At 39.5% G+C, this 21492-nt stretch overlaps 1 protein-coding gene across 2 annotated transcripts in view; it reads right to left on the bottom strand.

The window, feature by feature from the left end:
• LOC150075002 (irregular chiasm C-roughest protein-like) overlaps nucleotides 1–21492 on the bottom strand; it is a 162420-nt gene that overhangs the window by 64208 nt on the left and 76720 nt on the right. For both annotated transcript variants that reach the window (XR_016547876.1, XM_090388638.1), the window contains exon 2: nucleotides 8460–8768. Coding sequence is in view for 1 of the 2 variants with exons in the window: in XM_090388638.1 (XP_090244764.1) it covers nucleotides 8460–8768 (309 nt within the window). In the remaining variant the exon portion in view is untranslated. The remainder of the gene's footprint in view (nucleotides 1–8459; nucleotides 8769–21492) is intronic.

Raw genomic sequence — 21492 nt, 5'->3', positions numbered from 1 at the left:
GTTGTGAATTTGGTGCATGAAAATGAACCTGGAGATTTGGATACAAACCAATTGCGATATGCAACTTTCTTATCTTGAACAGCATTACCACATTTATTGGAAAACCAAGGCTTATATAAAGGAAAACGTTTCAATGCGGAGTGTGGAATAAAGGATTTCATCCCTACAAGAATAATTTCACTGACACGACCTGAGCACATATTGGCATCAAAATATTTGAAACAGTAATCCAACCAAGGAAAAGAAGAAAATAAATCTCGCAGATCGTCCCATTTTTATAGGTGCATTATGGTCTTAGTAGCCCTTGCACCAACTAATCAAACCAACAACAAGATCATCCCATTTTGCATTTTTGTAATGCACGACATTGAAAATGGCTACGAGAGAAAGGCTCCATTGGTGAAAAGACCATCACTAAGTTGTGATCTGAGGTGCCTAGGAGACCACTCACCTCAACCGTTTGCCTAGAAGGGTTGTTTTTGAGAAAAAGATCAAGCGTGTCGTCTGCGTTGTTAGGATTTTCTGGTATTCTGGTAGGCAAATAAACAATCTATACGAGGTCATTAGTAATTGCAAAACCTCAGCATCTCGACTAGCTGGGTCCATGTGACTAGAAAACGGAATCGAGCTGGAGTTGTGAACATTAAAATCACCAAGGAAAATTATCTCACTGTTAGGAAAGTTGGATTGGAGAAAGCCAAGTTTCAAACAAAGAAAATCAAGAGTTCCAAGTGATTAGTGAAGTTGGGAGAGCAATGGAGGCAACAGATAAATTTGCTGGAGTAAGGTAAAGAATTAAAAGCCAGAGAAGAACAAAAAGAGGAAATTTCAAATTACTAAGTCTGATGGGGATTATCAGAGCGGACATACACATAAGTACCACATTTGGAGAGAAAGGAATCATATTGTGAATAATTTGGGTAACTGAGATGAGCAGTGACTGAATCAACTGATAATTGGGATTCTGCCAGAAAGGTACATGAGGTTTGGTCAACTCTGAGTCTCGGGCTGCGACACCGTTAAATTCATGATATATATGGAAAATTGAATTTCGTCAGGATGTCCATCATAACCTCAAAAGATATCAATCAAAACTGCATGATAGGAGAGATTGGGGAAGGGAGGAGTTGCCTGGGGTTAACTCTGGAGACTAAACGTGAGTTTCACCACTTCAAGCCTCCAGTAAGCAAAGTAGTGGGAGAATCATCTATCACATAGCAACATAGTATTGTCTGGTAACACACCACATAGCAAGGTCTGGATCCCTGCTTACGTTGTTTCGCACCTGGGTTGTCACCTCCAGTATACTATGTGCCTTATTTCAGGACTTGTACATAGGGTTATACCCAGGATTTCTAACAGTCCCCCCACCACCACCGTGAAGATGCAAGCAGAGGATTTGGCTGTCACAGACCGCCCGGACTATGCTGTAATTAAGTCCACTTGAGTTGTCGCTCACCCCCTGAATATCGGTTCTACCTTGGTTTTAGACTCAGGTAGCTGGGCTTGGCATGTCTGTGAGAGCCTCAAGATCTATTTTGCAACAGTCATTTTCTGTCTCAATTCCTCCTCAATTTGAATTTGCCTCCTCATGTATGTGGTCTGAGCAAGAAGAGCAATTCCATCAGCATTGTGCTTGAGATTGAGTTTGCTCAATCCATTCAGAGCCTTGGACACCTTAAACAGATCATCTCGCAGATGCCTAGCCTCCAAACGCTGCAATTTGCTGAACTTAAGCTTTTCTTGATAAGAGTACCCCTTTGTTTCGCTCACTAATCTCGTTGTCCTTCTTTGTACTCGTTCCAACAACTCCACATCTTTCCTAAAATGAAGCCTGCAGACCCGTGATGTACTCAAGATGTATGGCCTGACCATTTCCTTTTTACAAGAGATGATTACCTCCATATCCCTGCTAGCATATTCCTTTATATCATTGACAACACCCCATGGGTTGTCCTGGTAGCCTGTCTATATTACTCAGAGATCTTCATATCTGACTGCACAATTACACCGAGGTCTTTTTCATTTTCTACTACCCCTAGTGGACAAACACTACCACACAGTTGGTATATTACTCTGGGGTTGCTGCTACCCATATGCAGTGATTTGCATTTATCAATGTTAAACTTCAATTGCCATTTCTCAGCCCATCTACATAACTTTGCCAGATCCTGTTGCAATAGCATACTGTCATATTGTTCGATGCAACATCCACAGAACACCATGGGCTTTCCTTCCCCCCTGTTTACACTGCTCAGAGGACTTCATGTCTGCTCGTATCCTAACTCCCCGCTGTCTTCCTCTACTATGGTGAGGTTCAACCTCACTAAACTCACAATTTATTTTGGGGTTTCTATTCCCCAAGTGTAAGACCTTGCATTTTTCTGCATTCAAACATAGCTGCCACTATTCTGAACATTCCTGAAGCTTGTTCAAGTCACCCTGAAGGAACGCTGCTTTTCATTGATCATTAACGACTCGCCCAATTTTTACATCGCCAGCAAATTTTGGACATCAAGTCCACTTTCCCTTAGCCGATGTAGTTCATGAAAATAAGAACCAACAATGTTTCAATAATGGAGGGGGGGGGAACTTCCGGTTTACACCAATCTAAGGAATGTCAATTAATTCCGATCGTCTGCCTTCTGTCCTGCATTCAGCCTCCATTGCGCCATAAAAAAACAAACAATAACATCGACTAGAGGAGAGTCTGCTGACGAGGCAACTCGTGACGGTCGTGTTCCAAGCAGCTAAGTGGATTTTTCTTATTTATTGATTTGAAATTATTGTTTTTCTAAAACTTTTGATTTAAATTTAGTAGTATAACATTATTTTGTAATTTTTTGATTAATTTGGTGTATTTATTCTTTACTCGGCCTTGTAAAATTATCGGTAAGGGTTTCCACGTGTTCGTAACTACCGCTACCGTTATTAACTTTCCCGCCATTGTGATACCGTAGGTTATATACCGTAGGTTATATACCGTACTAGATAGCGTTAGTTGAACTTCGTTAGCAGTTAAATTGTACGTTTAAATAAATACATATAACGACTTACATTACAAACGTAATATAATTAATAACATAACATAATTAATTAATAAATTAATAGAATCATGACTCAGACCAGAGCAGCAAAGCAAAAGGCTCAAGCTAATGGAAGTGCTGTGGCTCAGAGCAGAACTGAGGGGGGGGGGGCAGTTGTCCTCTGACTCACAGCCTTATAAAATGCACTGTTTGCTTGATGTTTGCAGAGCAATCGGGTACGGGACATGATACTGCCAAGGGGGATGTCTTTGTGTGTGCGCGATGCAAGGAGTGTATCGATATCAGGCAACAACTCGGCGTTCTTGTGGGCCTATATGAGAGCTTGAAGGACAGGGTGGATGTCCTCGAAGAAACTAAATTGAGGGGCCCATCAAGCTCTCAGCTGCCCACATCAACGCCAGAGCTTGCACTTGGGCATCGCGTGACACAGAGGCAACCCCCAAGGCAGAATGCGCTGGTCCCGAAGGAACTAGTAGTTGTTGGTGACTCTATTGTCAGGGAAACGGGGAACATGCTTTGTAAAAAAGATAGGTGGAACAGGACCAGGGTATGTCTGCCAGGGGCAAAGGTTGATGACGTTGTAGAGCGAATATCATCTTTTAAGGGCACAAAAGGTGATATAGTTGTACACATTGGCACTAATAATATTAAGCGTAGGAGACCGGCAGAATTACTTAACAAGTACAGGTCACTGTTGAACAAAAGCCGAAAATTAGGGTTGAATTTGAAAGTGTCTGCAATTCTGCCCAGACACGATAGGAGGGAGTATATGATGAGAGCCTTGTCGATCAATTCGGCCCTGGAAAGATTGTGCAAGGCTCAAGGGGTAGAATTTTTTTCAGCCTGGACTGTACTTGTTAACAGGAGAGACTGCTTCTACAGGGATGGGATACACTTAAATAGAAAGGGTGCAAGAATATTTGCTGATGCTATCGAGGCAGTGTTAGGTGGGTCGGAAAACTGCTAGCTTGGGGAGAGACAAAGACCAATAGATTGACAGTAGCCACTGGCAGAGGTGAAAGAGATTCTTGCACTGCTTCTATTAGAATGAGCAGAAGCCTGAAAAACAAGATGCATGGTATTTCAGAGGCTGCTGGGAGCCATTGCGGTACAAGTAAACACATGGGTTGTGTTAGGGTAGCTAAGAATAGAAACAGGTGCAGGTATACTTGCGTGTACACCAATGCTAGGAGTTTAGTAAATAAATTTGATGAATTTGAGGTATTGCTCAAAACATCAAAGGCAGATATTGTTGGGATATCAGAGACGTGGTGTCACACAGATATAAGGGATGCAGAACTGGAATTTGGGGAGTACAACGTCTACAGAAAGGATAGACAGGATAGGAAGGGGGGAAATGTTATGCTATTAGTTAAGAAATACATAAAAACCAAGGAAGTGAAGCCAGTCGACATCGCTGGACAGTGCAGTGTTGAGTCAGTTTGGTGTGACATAAACATTGGGAGATCAAAATTGAGAGTAGGAGTGTGCTATAGGCCTAATGACTCTGATGAGTATAATAAGAAACTGTACAGGGAAATAGAGTGGGCCAGTAAATCAGAGAGTCTTATAATGGGAGATTTTAATTTCCCAGATATTTACTGGAATTTGGGGGCTGGTTACTCACACACTAGCAGGGCTTTTGTGGATTTATTGGATGATTGTTTTCTACATCAGCATGTTCGGGAGGCAACTAGAGGGAGTAATACTCTTGATTTGATTATCAGCAGTGATTCTTCATGCATTAAGAATCTGCAGATAAATGAACTACTAGGTGGCAGTGATCACAGTGTGCTGAAGTGGGATTTACTCAAAGAGGTAACTACCATTAGGGGTAAAGGGAAGGGTTATTGCTTCCGTAAAGGCGACTACGATGGACTGAGACAGTATTTAAATTCTATACAGTGGGACCAACTGATGATGTAACCAACAGCAAATTCAAAATGGGAAGCATTCAAAGAACTTATCTTGGAAGCTACTAGGCTTTACATACCAACGAAGAAATATTGTTCAAGGTTTAGGCCAAAATGGATGTCAGATGAACTAATGAGGCATATGGCAGAGAAGAAAAATGCATGGGATACTTACAAATTAACACATGACACAGAAGCCTATGGTAGATACAAGTTGATATGCAACCAAGTTACAAAGGAGGTTAGGCAGCGAAGGCAGATTACGAGAAATCCTTGGCAAGGGATGCAAAGAAAAACAGCAAAGAGTTCTTTACTTATGTAAACTCTAGAAGGAAGGGGATGAATCAGATTGGTCCACTTGATATTGATGGGTCAAGTGTTGATGATCCTGCTCAGGTAGCTAACAAACTAAATGAATATTTTGCATCGACATTCACACATGAGGAGTTATTCAGCGAGGGGAATGCCAGAGGTGTATTCAACTCTAGCAGTAAGTTACAGAATCTTAAAATAACTGGGAGTAAAGTGGAGGAGAAACTGTTGAAGATAAACACAAGAAAGGCACCCGGGGTGGATGGGATCTATCCAGTTATATTAAAGGAGGCAGCAAAGGAGGTAAGCAAACCCTTAGCCATAATTATGAGAGCTTCTTTGGACTCAGGGGAGGTACCCATGGACTGGAGATGTGCAAATGTGACCCCAATTCACAAAGGAGGATCAAAGGCTGACACAAGTAATTATAGACCTGTGAGCTTAACTTCTGTTCCAGGAAAATTAATGGAGGCACTGGTTAAAGAAGCACTGCAGGATCATCTAGACAAGAATTCAGTTATAGCTCAGACACAGCATGGTTTTGTTAAGGGGAAGTCTTGCCTGACCAATTTGATTAGATACTATGATGTAGTCACAAAAGAACTGGATGCAGGGAATAGCTTTGATATTATATACTTGGATCTTAGAAAGGCTTTTGATACTGTTGCACATGGAAGACTGCTACACAAATTGGAGCAGTGTGACATTGGAGGCAAATTGCTTCTATGGATAAAGGGGTGGTTGAGGGGGAGAAGACAGAGAGTGGTAATCAATGGACACTGCTCATCGTGGACTGATGTTATTAGTGGAGTCCCTCAGGGCTCAGTGTTGGGTCCATTATTGTTTTCTGTATTTATAAATGATATTGATGATGGTATATCGGGATTAATGTCCAAGTTTGCAGACGATACAAAGGTTGGCAGGGTTGTCAAGGACACTACTGACACTATGCTGCTGCAACAGGATCTGGAAAGGTTGAGCAGATGGGCTGAGAGGTGGCAAATGAAGTTTAACATTGACAAATGTAAAGTACTACACATGGGAAACAGCAACCCCAGAGCAACGTATCAACTCTGTGGTACAACACTGACAGTGGTAGAGAATGAAAGGGACTTGGGGGTGGTTGTGCAGGCAGATATGAAGTTCTCTGAGCAGTGCAGACGGGCTGCAAGAGTAGCTCATGGAGTATTGTCAATGATATACAGGAATTTTTCGAGCAGGGATAAGCAGGTGATTATTCCATTGTATAAGGCAATGGTCAGGCCACACCTAGAGTACTGTATACAGGTCTGGAGGCCTCATTTCAAGAAGGATGTAGAGCTGCTGGAACGAGTACAGAGAAGGGCAACAAGATTAGTGAATGGGACAAAGGGGTGCTCTTACGAAGAAAGGCTTAAGTTTTGCAAATTACAGTGTCTGGAGACTAGGCACCAGCGAGGTGATCTGATAGAGGTGTATAAAGCCTTGAATGGTTTAAGCATGCTCAATGCTGATGGGATTCTTCCTCTAGCTCAGAAAAATCACCTGAGAGGGCATAAATTCAAATTGAGGAAAGACAGATGTACGATAGACGTGCGGAAATTTGCCTTTAGCCAGCGGGTGGTTGGTTGGTGGAACAGACTTCCATCCCTTGTGGTGGAGGTTGATAGCCTAAATAAGTTTAAGGCTCAGCTGGTCAGGTATTTTGAACGAACAGAGGGGTGAAGTGGAAGTGGGTTTTTTTTTTTTTTTTTTTGGCTGATGCTGCATAAGCTTGCTTTCTTGCATCAAATGCCTCTACTAATGCTAATGCTAATAGCATTCACCCTCCGATCTATTTCAGAATCTTTCCAATAATCCCAACGTGTTCCAGCTTATACAGTAACTTGTCATGAGGGACTGAGTCGTACGCCCAATACACAGGGGTACTCAGCTTTGGTCTTCCTAATATTACCATGCCATTGCAGCATGCTGAATTCTTCTCATTTGCCGACCCTCTAATTGGATAGTGTTTTTGGAATGGCCATTAGTTTCTATTCAGCATTTAACTCCTAGGAAGAAGAGTCTAATTGATGCTATTCATATTGACTTTTTCTTGTCAATATATTTATAGAGAAGTTGGCTGTGATCAGACTTTCTGTCTCAAGAATTCCCAAAAAGAAATATGAAATTTGGAAATTTCAAAGGAAAATCTGCAACACAGCTGAATCCAATTAACACAGGACCAGCTTTTAAAGATCTAAACCTCCGCGATCATAATGCAAACTCCAGAAATCTAAAAGACATGTGGAGAACATATTGGTGTAAAAGCGGGTACAAGAACTCTCTGATGAAGACGGTTCTTTCACTTGCCCTCGGTGGTCTGAAAGTAAATCGACCTCTTAAGAAACACTTCTAGGATTCATGACTAAAGACCTCTTAACCTGAGCTAAAGAATGCTAATTGGATACTTGAGTAGTCGGGATCCATAACCTTGTCTGATGAGTCCAAATTTGAAAACTTTACAGTGATACGCCGTTACTATATCTAACAAACCTGCTTGAGTAATCATGAAGGATGTAACCCCCTTTTCCTATCTGTGGTACCTCAGGGTCCTCTTTTATTTTTAATCTATAATAATCTCAGAACCCGTAACTGAAAATTTAATATCGAGTTATTTCCTTTTGCTGATGATATGAAACCGGATTTTAATGAATGTCACGTTTCTGTAAAGCACAATCGCTAATTAGCTCGCTCAGAACCACTCGAAACCCAACATTCTAATGCAGATCCATCCTTCCGAATTTTCTATGTTTATACTCAACATGTAAATGGGACCATGAACACACATTTATGAGCTTGCGCGTTAAAACCAAAGTACTCCATCCGTCAAAGTCCCCCAAACAACGTGTGCGTTTATGGGTCTAAAGTTTAAAGAGCATTAGGATCATTATTGATCAAGGCATGATCATTCAAGGATTCGAGACTTAAAATGTTTAGTAAAACCCTCCTGTTTGACAAAGTTTTTGTCGTCCGTTATGGGAGCGTAAACCATTAACTTCAAGGATTCATCCGGTTAAGTCACAGTCAACAATACCTCGTATATGTAAATTTTCTGTTTATCTGTTTTGCGGGATGAAAAACTAAACCATGACCACTAAATTTCTATCTTAAACCGCAACCAGTTCAGTCGCACTGGCATCTTTAAATATCTTAGAGTTAACTTTACCTCTCACGGTGATTTTCACTTCCGGTGACGTCAGTGTCGGTTCCTGTAGAGACGCTTGTGTCACTTGACACTGCCACAGACCGTCGTCGTCCTCCAAACGCGTATTGGTTATTGTAATACTGCAATCTCCGTCAGAAGGTTCACGGTGGAAGATATATTTGTTTGGAATCTTGCCAACTACGACACCATCTTTCAGCCACGCGCACTCGCCTTTCCTGTTCCTAATCTTGCATGTGAGAACTGTTGTCTCTCCTGGGTTCACTTCAGCGTCGTTGGGTTTGGTGTCAAAATCTTGTAGGGCCGGAACACCTATGGAAAATTAAATTATCATAAATAAATGCGTGAAAAATTTGCACTGCTAATTGTAACATATGAAAGACATTAGAAGCTGCATTATTTTAATAGCTTGCATATTTGAGAAGATTGATCTTCCTCATTTACATATTTATAAATAGTGTTTAGGTGACAATAGAGGAAATTAAATTGTGGAAACAAAGATTTATTTACAAAAATTTAGCGGTTACATTCCCTCCTTTACAATTGTCCTAATCGCTAACTCAGTGGTTATGAACACCGTCTCAACGGGAGGGGCTTTTTACACAATGTAGCCATATTGCGGGTGTCGGATGGGGTTTATGGTTTTTATTCCCCAAAAACAGGGTTTTTTCCTAAAAAAAAATTGCCAAAAACGCCCCTTTTGCCTTTGTCTCCATGCGACCTCAGTCTTCGTTCAAGAGGACTGTTCTTGCGTCGGAAACATAATTTAGAGCACCTGCAGCACGCACTTACACTATTCCTTCATCGCAAGAACTCTCTCAATTTACAGAGACTTAGCAACTTGCTGCTACTCTAAAACGGTCTCCTTTTCTATGTAACTTAAACCACGCGATTCATGCTCACGATTGCGTGTACAATGAAAAGTTTCCACTACTTCTTGAACAGCACTCACGCAACAGATATGAGAAAAACAGTACATGATCTATTAAAATCATGGATACTGCCCTACTGCTATTTATAATATAAAATCATGGTGAAAGGTCACAAAGGTGTAATTATTCCTCTCTTTTTGAAAAGGGACAAGGATTAATTGGCTTTTATACAGGGCGTATCCATTGCCATATAACAAATAACATCCTGTTTGATAGCGATTTCACTGTCGATACCAAGAATCAGATTTCGCTGAATAGTTTATAAATATTCGCCCCAAAATAGGTTTCTCAGAACTTATGGAATGCAGTGTTTCTATAACGTATTGAATTTGTCTTATTTCTAACAAAAGGTCAAGTTGTTTGAATTCTACTAAACACATTTTGCCATAATCGTTTTTATGCATTCTTTAACTCAGTCTGGACACAATCCAATTTAAAACATGTGACAAAAAAGGAAAGGTGAAGATGAAACATTAAATTTCATATAATGGGATTCTTGGACACTATCCAGAAAAAAGTACAAGCCTAATAAACTTTGTTTTCAATTAAAAAAAGAAAATCGTGTCATAAAAAAAGATAGAAATGAGACAGAGATAGATTAGCTTGTAACCTAGAGACGCGGGGGGTCAAATAACTGTTTTGTTTTATTTGTAGAAACACTTGATCTCGATTTATTAAGCCAAATTCTAACAGGTTATTGGTAACAAGTCCATTTTCTTTATAGGAAGGTTCTCGCTGAAATTTAAATACGGATTTCTCTCTCTGGATGTTGATTATTTATTTTATATCTTAAATAACAAGAAAGCTCAGCCACTACGTTTAAAAATAATTCTCATTGTCGACTTATAATGGTCTGATTAGTCTACCAATAAAGTCGTGATTATCTCTTTAAAAATAGACAAGTCAACCATAGAATGTACGCATAATTTAACCATCAGTCGTTTAAGAACAACACAAGACTCAAGGGAACATGGTGATATTCTGATAGGAGGTTTTGCAAATATCTGGGTAGTACCAAAGCCGATCCATCAAGATGGCTCGGCTTATTAGATACCACAGCTGGTATCTAATACTGTCCAAAGCCGAGACATCTTGATGGCTCGGCTTTGGTACCACCCAGACATAATCACTGCATATCCTGCGCTACACCATTTTCAAGCGATTTAAAGGAGTGGAAACGACTGCAACTTTCTCTTGCGTCCCAATGCACACCTCACACGGCCTTCAGGGGGATAATTAGCACCCATCAGCAGTCTCTGAGGGTTAGGATTCGCTATCGTTTCGCTGGACCGTAAGAGATTGGATCAAGTTGCAGTTCCGGTCGATTTCGATTTTAGAAACTTTTAAAATTAAATATAAAATCTCACCAAGAAGCAGATATCTTTGTTTGCTTGAACAATGACACCACTTCCTATAGTTCTCTTCCGGCATCAGTCCTCGTGGTCCAGGAATTAAGAGAAAAGTATACTAGTCCAAAGGTTGCGGGTTCGATGTGCAAAATAGGTGTATTTTTTCTCTTTGTAACTTCCTGCAATCCAATCTAAACATCTCCTCCCCATAACTTGAATTTATGGTCTCCAGTTCTAGAATCATTCATAACCGTGAAAATTTAGTCCTCATTAAATTTATTTAATGCCTCTGAGCCTCAAACACCTCAGTCAAGTCTCCTCTAAGGTGCATGGTTTCCAGTCTCTGCAACCCACATATTCGAAGTCTATCTTCAAACGGACGCCATTTTGCCGATCTCACAAGGCAAGTTACTCGTCTTTGGACCCTTTCAAGAAGCTGAATGTCTTTCTTTAGGTTGCGGTCTCCATACTTGAACACAGTATTCCAAGTGTGGTCTAACAATAGCCTTATATAATGGGATTATGACGTCCTTATCTCTACTAGCATATGTTCGATAAATCATCAAATAGGACACCATGGGCCTTCCTTGCAACCTGTCTACAATGCTCGGAGAACTTCATATCTGACCGTATGTAACACCCAAGTCCCTTTCCTCCACTATTGGCTTTAGTTCAACTCCACCAAGTGTATAAACTATTTTGGGGTTACTGTTCCCCAGGTGTAATACCTTGCATTTTGCTGGATTAACGCAAAGCTGTTTCTGACCATCCCTGAAGTCTCTAGGTCATTCTGAAGAAGCTCTACTTGGTAGTGACCATTAACTAATCTATAAATCTTTACATCATCAGCAAATTTAGACATCACGCCCTCTTCAGCGATGTCATTTATGAAAATTGAAAAAAAAAACAGTGGTCACTAATACTGATCCTCGGGGAACCCCATTTCTTACATCTAACTCAATCTGAGGAATAACCATTTATCACAACCCTCTGTCTCCTGTCCTGAATCCATTCTTCTATCCAAGGATTTTCCCTATGATTCCAACCTGTTCCAGCTAATAAAGTAAACGGAGTCAAATGCTTTGCTGAAATCCAAATGAACAATGTCGAAATTATTCCCTAAATTCAGCTCATGAGTGACCCTGTCAACCATGCTGAATATCCTTCAGAATTTCATTTCTATCTACATGATCTTGAATTCCGTCCTTGATCACTGCCTCCATGATTTTCCCTACTACTGAAGTTAGACTGACCGGCCGATAATTTCCCACTTCACTCTTGTCAGTGGAAATACACTGACACTTTTCCAATCCAACGGAATCACTCCCGAGTCCAGTGATGCTCTCATAATTAGCCTCAATGGTTCAATGCACTCATTTGCCGCCCCCCATTAACCCCAGGAGCCTTCTGCCTGTAGGCTCGAATGTTTTTTCTTTAAATTATGTGAAATTTCAATATCATTAGTCTCAGAGACTATGAACCTCAAATATCGTCTTAAGATGGCTTACCAAAACCAGAGAGAGAAACTTTTACAATATACAAAAGTGCCACCTTTTTAAACTTTTGAGTGCGAAACGTCTATTTTGGATGAACAAGGATTCCATCTATTAAAACATCCAGTCTATTCAAACACCATCACAAATTCCCTCATATCATTCCTCATCCATTCTGTCTGATGTGAATAGAGCCGGAAGCCTTCGCGAATCTTTCTGTCCAGTACAAACCACATTCCCCACAGACTCCAAATTGAATGCCAAATTCTAACACGACCTATAGGACTGACATCAAATTAGGCTTTTGGTGCAGTGCGCTTTCCCTCTTTATTTGTTTAATATCTGACTCCCTTTGTCTTTTAAGTCCTCAGTAATGTAGCTGCCACCGGGAAGGTTAACCGTGTGAATAGGTGAAAGTTCCACAGTGTAAGGTCGAGTTGATACAGTAGATGGACAGGAAGTGTCATAATCGCCAGATGATCTTCCTGAGAAACAAAGAACCATTATTAGTTGACGTGATCAGATAGATCACCATACCTCAGTCGTTCGTCACATAGATGCTACGTGCGACTCAGTAGCACGATATGTCGACAGACACTGTCTGTTGAGACGGCCCGACAGGAAATACCCACATTCTGCCCAAACCCTCCCCCACAGTTTGACAGTGATGTGCACGCACAGACTGCTAAATCCTGTTTAGTTAGGTGGTTACGTGATGTCGGTTGTCCGGCACGTCCATCGACCTTTTTCAAAGAGTACCAATTCAAACATTCCACAAGAGAAAAACGTGGTTAATTCATGCACAATCAAACGCTTGGAAACATTAACTTAATTATATACACAAGGGCCACATCTTTTCAGTCTGGAAAAAATGCACGTGCATTTTTAATGCATTGAGGATTCACATAAAGTAAGAGCAACCTTTCACTTCAAATTTCCAGTTAGCCCGAGTTTAAAAGAATGTAAACTGACAAATCCTTTCCAACCTGCGTTGTATAGGAAAAAGTCAGAGTTCAACATTTGAGTGCATTCTGTACGATCAATAAAAAACTGTTGTCTCAAGTTTTATTTTCAGTAATTCTGCTGGAAGTTTTAAGGTGTTAAATATTGTTGAGCGAAAGCCAACCAATCAGACCGCATTTTACTCAATTAACGTTATCCGTTTTAGTTAATTGTAGCAAAGAACCAAACTGAAGTTGGCTTCATTTTTAATGCACAAAGGTTTAAATAAACTTTTATATATCATAATCATGAATTAGTAAATAATTAAATTGTTTTTCTTTAGCACAATTGTTTTAAATGGACACTTCCAGCTAATGACTACCTAATGAAGAGCTCGGGTTTCAGACGAACAACATACCCAATCACCAAGGTCTTATTCCACAGATTAAACTATAAAAGTTGGAGTTAATCCCTCCTCCACGTTCTTTGGGTTTCAAGAAAAAATGACTGACATATCCACGCCTCTAGGCGAAGGTCACTTGTTTGATTATCGACATCCTTAAAACTCCTCTGAACTCGGTTGTCATTTGCTTTATATATAGAGACCAGGGGATGGTGTTGTCATCCTAATGCTTCAAATGTCGCTCCCTACCGACAGCCGATTTCCACAGGTTACGCATGAAGGACGTCACTCCGCATTGCCCTCAAGGTTTATATTCTTTTTTCTGTTTTTTCAGCGTGAAAGGCTATTTGCTCTTTTTATTGTCCCAGACGTCTCGTCACACTTCTGCTTTGGACATCCCGCGTGCCCACCGGGCTGAAACCACTATTCGTTATTTCCTCTGGAAATTTCCAACCCCATTTACCGTTAGCATCAATACGTAACTGTGCTCTGAAACCAACGGTGAAGGACAGGACTCTGTGACAACACAAAGAAGAGGAGAAAATGTCGGGGTGTCAAGTACACTTTGAAATTCACACTCACCTTGGAAACCAATTTCGAATTTATTTTATATCCATACTGCGGTATATTCATACTACAGGTTTTGATATTTTGCTGCCCGGTGATGGAATATTTTATATAGCCATGCGTTATCTTTGAAAGTTTTAGCAAATACTGATTTGGTCTGTAAAACTTGCACTCAAATTTGATACATATATTTTTAAACATACTTTTATTATATTTGGGGAAAAAAAAGCAAAAATCAAACTGTGATACGCTATGGAAACAGAGTACAGATGGCCAGCTCATATCTTCTATTGGAGAGGCATTAGCGCTTCTACAGTCAAAAGGAACCCGGTCCCAAATAGCATATCTCTTAGACGGCCGTTGAGGGCAAGATAGCCACCACAGACAACCAGCCGAGACGAACTCTGGTGTAGCCTGCTAGCATAATCTAACCAGTCGAAACCCTGACTGTTCCAACTGTGCTTTGCAAGGTTCCATTGGCTAGTCAAATAGAAACTGTGCTGTTCTTAAAGATTTACCTTTTGAGGTTCCATAGCTTGGTGTTTGAAGTAAACTAAAGGAATAGGGCTTCTTTCATGTGTTGGTATTTGATAGCCTGTTGCCTGCTTTTCCAATAGGGAAAATAAGATTTTGTCGAAGGTCTGTTGATATTTTAATATAATTCCATTCTTTATCGTACAATATTTTAAATTCATTGCGCACTACCTGACAAGCCCTTGCATTTAGCATATTGATTGCAACCACCGTCCTCCTACACTGGGTGGATAAAGACTGAGTCTGAATCTTGTTAGTGGAGCGACAATTTTTAGACTTTGTTCAAAACATGGCCGAGGTAGTCGGTCTCAGGGAAGGATGGATTATTTCTTTCACTTAGAACTCTGAATTTTTTGTGCAGAAAGGGCAAACCGATCAAGAAGCATTTATACACACGTGTGTATTGTGTATGCATCCAATTGTGGTCCAATTGGATACACCATATCCATTCCTTAATTTTTGAGATGTATAAGTTTATAAATTGAAGTTTCGGCACTTGAAATGTTAAGCTAACACTCCAATGTTTATAATGTATTAAATTTCGTGCCTCTCTAAAATGCTACAGCTTTAACTGCGCAAATGCGCCCTCCGTTCATTGCACATTACCATCAGACACGAAGCACAGTCCAAAGAGTTGTAATGGCATCGTGTTTGGTAGTTACAAAAATAATGTGAAAATGTCACAGCCTGCATCCTTCTAATTTATCACTTCGATTAAATCAACACCATGGTATGAGGCTTGTAGTTACAGGCTTTTAACCGAAAAATATTTATTTATCTTGTACAATTAGCAGGCAGGTTTTGGCGCATAGCTGTTGGGGCCTCTATCAAGATATCTGAGAGAAACAGTCTTGACAGCAAACACCATCAAGCACAAGTTACTATCGATCTGTTTGTTCTGTCCTTGTTTCGCAATCCGGGAGGCATCTAGCAATCAGACGAATCGGGAAAAATACTTTTAATCACGCTCTCTTTTCACCTTACATGAAAACACAAAATTCATCTCCAGATTCTTGAAGAATGTCTTACTTTCGAAAATGATATATTCTGCAAACTCCAGGGCAATTCATGTTCAGTTAGTGAACAAATATTATAATACGAATAGTCGATATAGTCCCATCGACAGATGGATAATAATTATTGTCCATCTTCTAATGTTATTAGGTAATTTATTCTTCGTCCATCCATCTGTCCATCCTTTTTCATGCCAACGTGAATTTCAATTCAGTATTTCTTTACTTAAGAATGGATAGAAGAAAACGAAAGTTGGATAATGTGACTGGCATAAAGAAAACCGTAACCCAACAGAGTACATTAGCCGTAACGAATATATAAGTAAAGAATCCTGGAACTATAGCTGAAATGAACCCTCCTGACGGTGCTCCATTTCATTACTTTATTTTACAAATGCCGTTAGCGTTCCTGATAATGGACCCCACTCATTGAAAGTGGCGTCTCTATTTGCATGTCATCCTTTATAGGCCCTGGCGGTCATATCAATCATCCGCACGTTCTTTAAAGAACTGGGATCATCCTCTTTTTCTCTTCTCCATTGATATGTCAACAAGCAAAGTATTCCTCAATGGGATAAAGAAGGTGGTACCATCTACCTATTGTCGTATGTCTCCTTCGGCGACCAACCCACTTCTAACCAAATGGTCATTTTATAAACGGGCTCTCTTGAAGCCGCAAGGTTCTGAGTGCAGATATCTTATTTAATACATGAATTTATTTCCGATCTTAAGAATAAAATTCTTAAGATAGCATGCATTTCTTAAAAGAAATTCCTTAGCGCAGAAATTATAAAATGACCAACGTTAATTCTGAAATTATAGAATAAAGTGGTTCCTTATAGCCTTAGTTTCCTTAGCACAAAAACAAACCTCAGCAACCTTGGCTCACTTAAATTAGCTAAACAAAATGTCACCAAGTCTCAATTTTTAATCTTAGTTATAAAGGCTAAGAGGAATTCTGAGAAGCGCTCGCGAATCACTGATTCTCCTCCAGCTAAGTTTTAATAGCTCAGAAAATGTTTTGAATGTTTCTTCGCATTAATTAGGAGAAATGAGTGAGATGTGCACTCACAGTCAAGCTTTGCATTTCGAGTGGAAACTGCAAAATGGTAATATATCAAAGCGCTGTAGCAGTGGGCATATTTGCCTTCGTTATCTGTCCCAGAAGCCCTTCAAATCTTTTGCAATCTTATCTCCAGAAGGCATATAAGAACATATCTATAAATAAATCTTTATCATCAAAGGTAAACTAGAAACAGAAATGCCCATAGCAATGAAAATCATGTATTTTGATATTAGTTTTCATTGGCTTATAATCCATTTTGAAGACTGTTTGAAGTTTTGTCTTCTGCATCCTAAATTTTGTGTCAGCGTTTTATGCATAGAATATTAATTTCACTTCCATATAAATGATACTTGGTTATCAATAAGGGTTTTAGTAGAAGCAATCGTTTAAGTTGACTCGTGAATTTTTTTTCCAGTGCCTAAGTGAAAAAAATTAATCAAATCAAGCGGAGGTAAAAGGCGGCAGGTAGTTATCACGAACAATTTATTTCAAACCGTATTTAAACTGAGTAGTCAAGAACGTAGTGGAAACATCTTCAGTCTCCAACAGTATATATACAATATAAACTGTCAAACCAACATAATATAATCGCACACAGAAATCCAAAATTTCTGTGTGCGATTATATTATGTGCCCTACAGCTTGACAACGTGTGCAACCAAGCAGATTCCTAAATATTCAATAAACACTGATGTGTGTCCGACAAGACAATAACATCTCAGTTAAATCCAGTGAATTAAAATCCCTCCTTGTCTGCATAAGGAAATCTCCTGGAAGTCATCAAACTTATTTTTTATGCTTACCACATTTTTTATAAATATCTACCTTTTGTAGATTTTATAATCAGCTCTTTATTAATCTAATTACTGGTGAATATACCAGCTCCGAACATGTTTCCCAATCTTTTTGATTTTTTTTAATCACGCCCCATTCTTTTGGCAATATTTTGAAGAGCACGGTGAAGATTCCACTGATTTGTTTTTAATGTTCAACTGTATCGATCCACATTTAGAAAAAGAAACATTGAAAACTGGCCAAAACACAAATCACATAATAAATTTAATTTAAGATCACACATTTTCCACGCATTGCAATCAAGTTACGATTGTTCGTACAATAGACAGACTTTCTTACAGAATTCGCTTCACTTCTGTTGGACCAGTCTCTGTCCAAAAAAGTCCACCAAATGAAATTCTGAAGTTTCATTACTTATGCACGCATGCTTTACAAAGAAGATCAGATTACCAGCATCAACTTAAGAATTTATATCTGAGAATACAGAATGCTTCGCGACCATTGCATACAGGCTAACTGTTTCTTGTTAATCAGTTTTCCATTGACGTCCAGAAAGAACTGATTGTTGTCATGTATGGATCTGTAGTCTTCAGCGATAAGTCTCGATTCCGTTGTGAACTTCAGATGGACGTAGTCTTTCCCGGAAGCGTACGTTACCCTTAATTAGAGAGTAACATGCCGTGCCAAAGATTGCACTTTGGGGAGCCATCGTCTAACAAGAGCGTGAACGTTTGGCTGTTACTAAATAACCTTTGAGGTTAGCAAGGTGGTTACAACCGATGTTCTTCAACATCTTGAGGAAAGGACCCGGGTTTGAATTCTGTTCAGATCGGACTAATATATAAAGATCTGTGAGCTCTGTATACAAATTTAACCTGCTCATATGATCCTTCTGATTGAGTGAGCACTTGGTAAGTGTCTAAGATGGTAATGCAAGTAAGAAAGCTGTTATTAAGTTAACCACGGGTCCTCAACACACATTTGTTTCAATCTGTTTTCGCTTATTCCTTATAAAGCAAGGAACCAAGTGTGAAACGTCACTCCATTGGCCAACGTAACCATTAAAAGAATGAATAGTGTTCAAAAACTCTGACATAATGCAGGCCCATTGATTTGATTGTACTAATTGGTCTTTGAGATAATCTTGTAGCGTTAACTGCTTATAAAAACGACATTGTCTTAGCCTAATTACTTTACTTTATCCTTAATCTAGTTACTCTTCTTTAATTTAATTGACTGAGAAGGTGGCGCACGAAGTAACTTCCAGTTACTCTTAAATCTGTCCGGCTGAATCAAATCGCAGCATCCAATCTGCATTGTAAACTTACAAAGGGGTGTCTTCGCTTTATCGTACGGCATTGTTCCATATCCCGGGCGTTACTGCCGACATCGGTGACACACTGTTTCGTTATCAAGCACCAATATGTTAGGGGAAGTAGAGTTCAGCCGTTTTCTAGAGCGGAAATCAATAACCTGACCGCACCCAGAATCGTGCTCAGCGTGATCAAGAGAAACGAAGGTTAAGAGCTATGACACGTTGCATCATTTATTTTCCCTTAAACGAATAGATCATTAACGGTGATTTTTCTTCACATCCTTGCTCTTTGGTAGTCGCCGATTGTGTAAGTGCAAGAAGCAAAAAGCTCTCGAGAAAAAGTGGTAGCATTTAAGAAAAGCGAAAGTGACAGTATTTCTTGAGAAACGTGCCAAGTTTACAGTTGGAAAACGTTCCACTTCACAAAGACAGCTTTGTGCTGCAGCTAATTACAAGGATAGAAGGAAAGGCTGGTGATCAGAGTGTGGGACCTGGTCATTGTTAAGAAATTAGCATCTGATGATTGCACAGACAATAAGAATACGATGGTAAAGGCCCTTGAAGCGTGTTCCCCTTTTTGAGTCTTTCAAGACATGGCTTGTTTTGTTTTAAGACTTTGGCGAACCAAAATAATTATATCCTCCCCTCTCCCATTCTGAGAAAATAATGGAATCCATAAGATTTGGTCTGCGAAGTTTTCTGTATATGGTATACAGGGTGAGCCACCAATTCTACCACAATTTGAACTGCAATTTTTTTGTATTGATTGAAAATTTTATCTTTGTTTTATCTTGAGGATATCAACGATTTTTCGGAAAGAATTCAACATGAATCCAACAAGGAATTGAACTCAGCCATTAGGCAATCATGCAACTTGGGTTCTCACAGAAGAAAGTGAGTTTTCAAAGAATAAGAAAAGATTGTTGTCAGCTCTCCAACTGGAATGTCAGAAGTAATAAATGGTCTTAAAGTTTTACCAATAAAACTTAATCCTATATGAATTTTATTTAAGTTATTCCTGCTTCCTCTTGAATGGTGAATAAGCTTTAAGAAAAATGTATAGCATAAGACAATACAATAAACGTGGAAAAAGAATGTATTCTTTTTGACTTATTCCATGAACAGCTGGGCTTTATTTTATCACCGAAAAAGCTATCAGTATTTTTTTATTGAACAACTTTCATGTTTAAATACTACATAAATTTAAAAGAGACTAATTCCTGTGCTTCCTAGGACAGCAAGAAGCTATTTACTCTGCGCCACTTTGAAGCTAAAAAATTCTTTTTTATGTAAAGAAACAAAGAAATTGACAATTGTCGGGATTTTGATATTGATTGAGAAAAGAACCCACCCTGGAGAAGATTTATCAGACAAGCAGAACGTGTTCAACCATTTGTTCTCAGCACTTTCCGCTCTTACATCTTATAAATCCTCTTTTGAATTCTGGTAGGTCCACCCTGTGAGGCCAAGGCCTTAATAAACTTAGAGACTCCCGAATTTCATCCGCTATAGTCTTTAATCCCCATTATGAAGATGTTCACTATCGATCTGACCTGGAATATTTAACGTTATTTATTTGTATCTCTCTAAAGTCCCTTACGGGCAACTTTGATCTTCATATTACTCATCGTAATATGAAGAATTCTCCAAAATTGGAGTTATCAACTCCCAGTTTGGTTGCTACAAAAAACGGTAAGATAAAAAGATATCCATCTTTTGCGGCGTGAAGATGCAAGACCTGGGATTTTATAAATACACTCCCAATGGTGACTATTCGAGTCTGTTGAGATTCATTAGGCTTTGTCCTGCCAAATCACTGAGAGCATACTCTTTTAAACGTTTAAAAGAGTATGCCAGAATGGAATTAAGTAGGATTAGTGCACAATGAGATCGTGCGGGATTAGATTTAATGGAATTAGTAAGACTTAAGTTTTCAGGGGATGATGTTTCCATGAATAGGACACAGCCATCCTCAAGATTAATAAAGTTGTTGAGAAAGCTATTTTTTTTAACTCCTGTGAGAATTGGGGCATTCATAAATTATTACCTGCGGATTTTTCCCCGTAATTGACACATGAAGAGTTAATTCTCCCTTTAAACAGAATCCGACACTGATTTTCTTAAAAGAAAGGTACAAGTTTGACTATCGATGTTTGTGCTCCATAATGCATCGAGCGCAATGGAAAATCCAATATGAGTAACTTTAGATGTCCTTTCGGAATTGCAGTTCGAACTACACTTGTGAAGTAAATAGATGATCTCCTGGTTCTGTTCTTGACCACCATTCATTTCGATGCTATTCTTCAACCGGATCAAGATTGTCGGAACACATATCACCATCAGTCTGCATAATCACTTCCTTCCATCCCTGTGTGAAGGGATTCGTTGAAGGCGATCTGCGTTAAAGGGGACTGCTTTTGTACTCGTATTGGGTTGTTGGTTGTCTAGGATCGGTGTCTAGACAGGGACAGTTTTAAGGGATAAGCAGGCTGCTCGTTGTCGCATACGATGGAAGCGGAAGAGAAGGGAGGTCTCTCCGTATAATAAGTCTTGAGCGCCTTCGGTCGCTATTAATTCCACTTTGTATAGTTTGAACTTCCTGGCGAGATATCAGTGGAGATGCTTAC

This window comes from Mastigoproctus giganteus, chromosome 14, assembly GCF_048544385.1.
Source record: "Mastigoproctus giganteus isolate SK-2022 chromosome 14, ASM4854438v1, whole genome shotgun sequence".
Taxonomy (NCBI): Eukaryota; Metazoa; Arthropoda; class Arachnida; order Uropygi; family Thelyphonidae; genus Mastigoproctus; species Mastigoproctus giganteus.
Note: the sequence above shows the minus strand (reverse complement) of the source record. Positions and strands in the feature narration are given on the sequence as shown.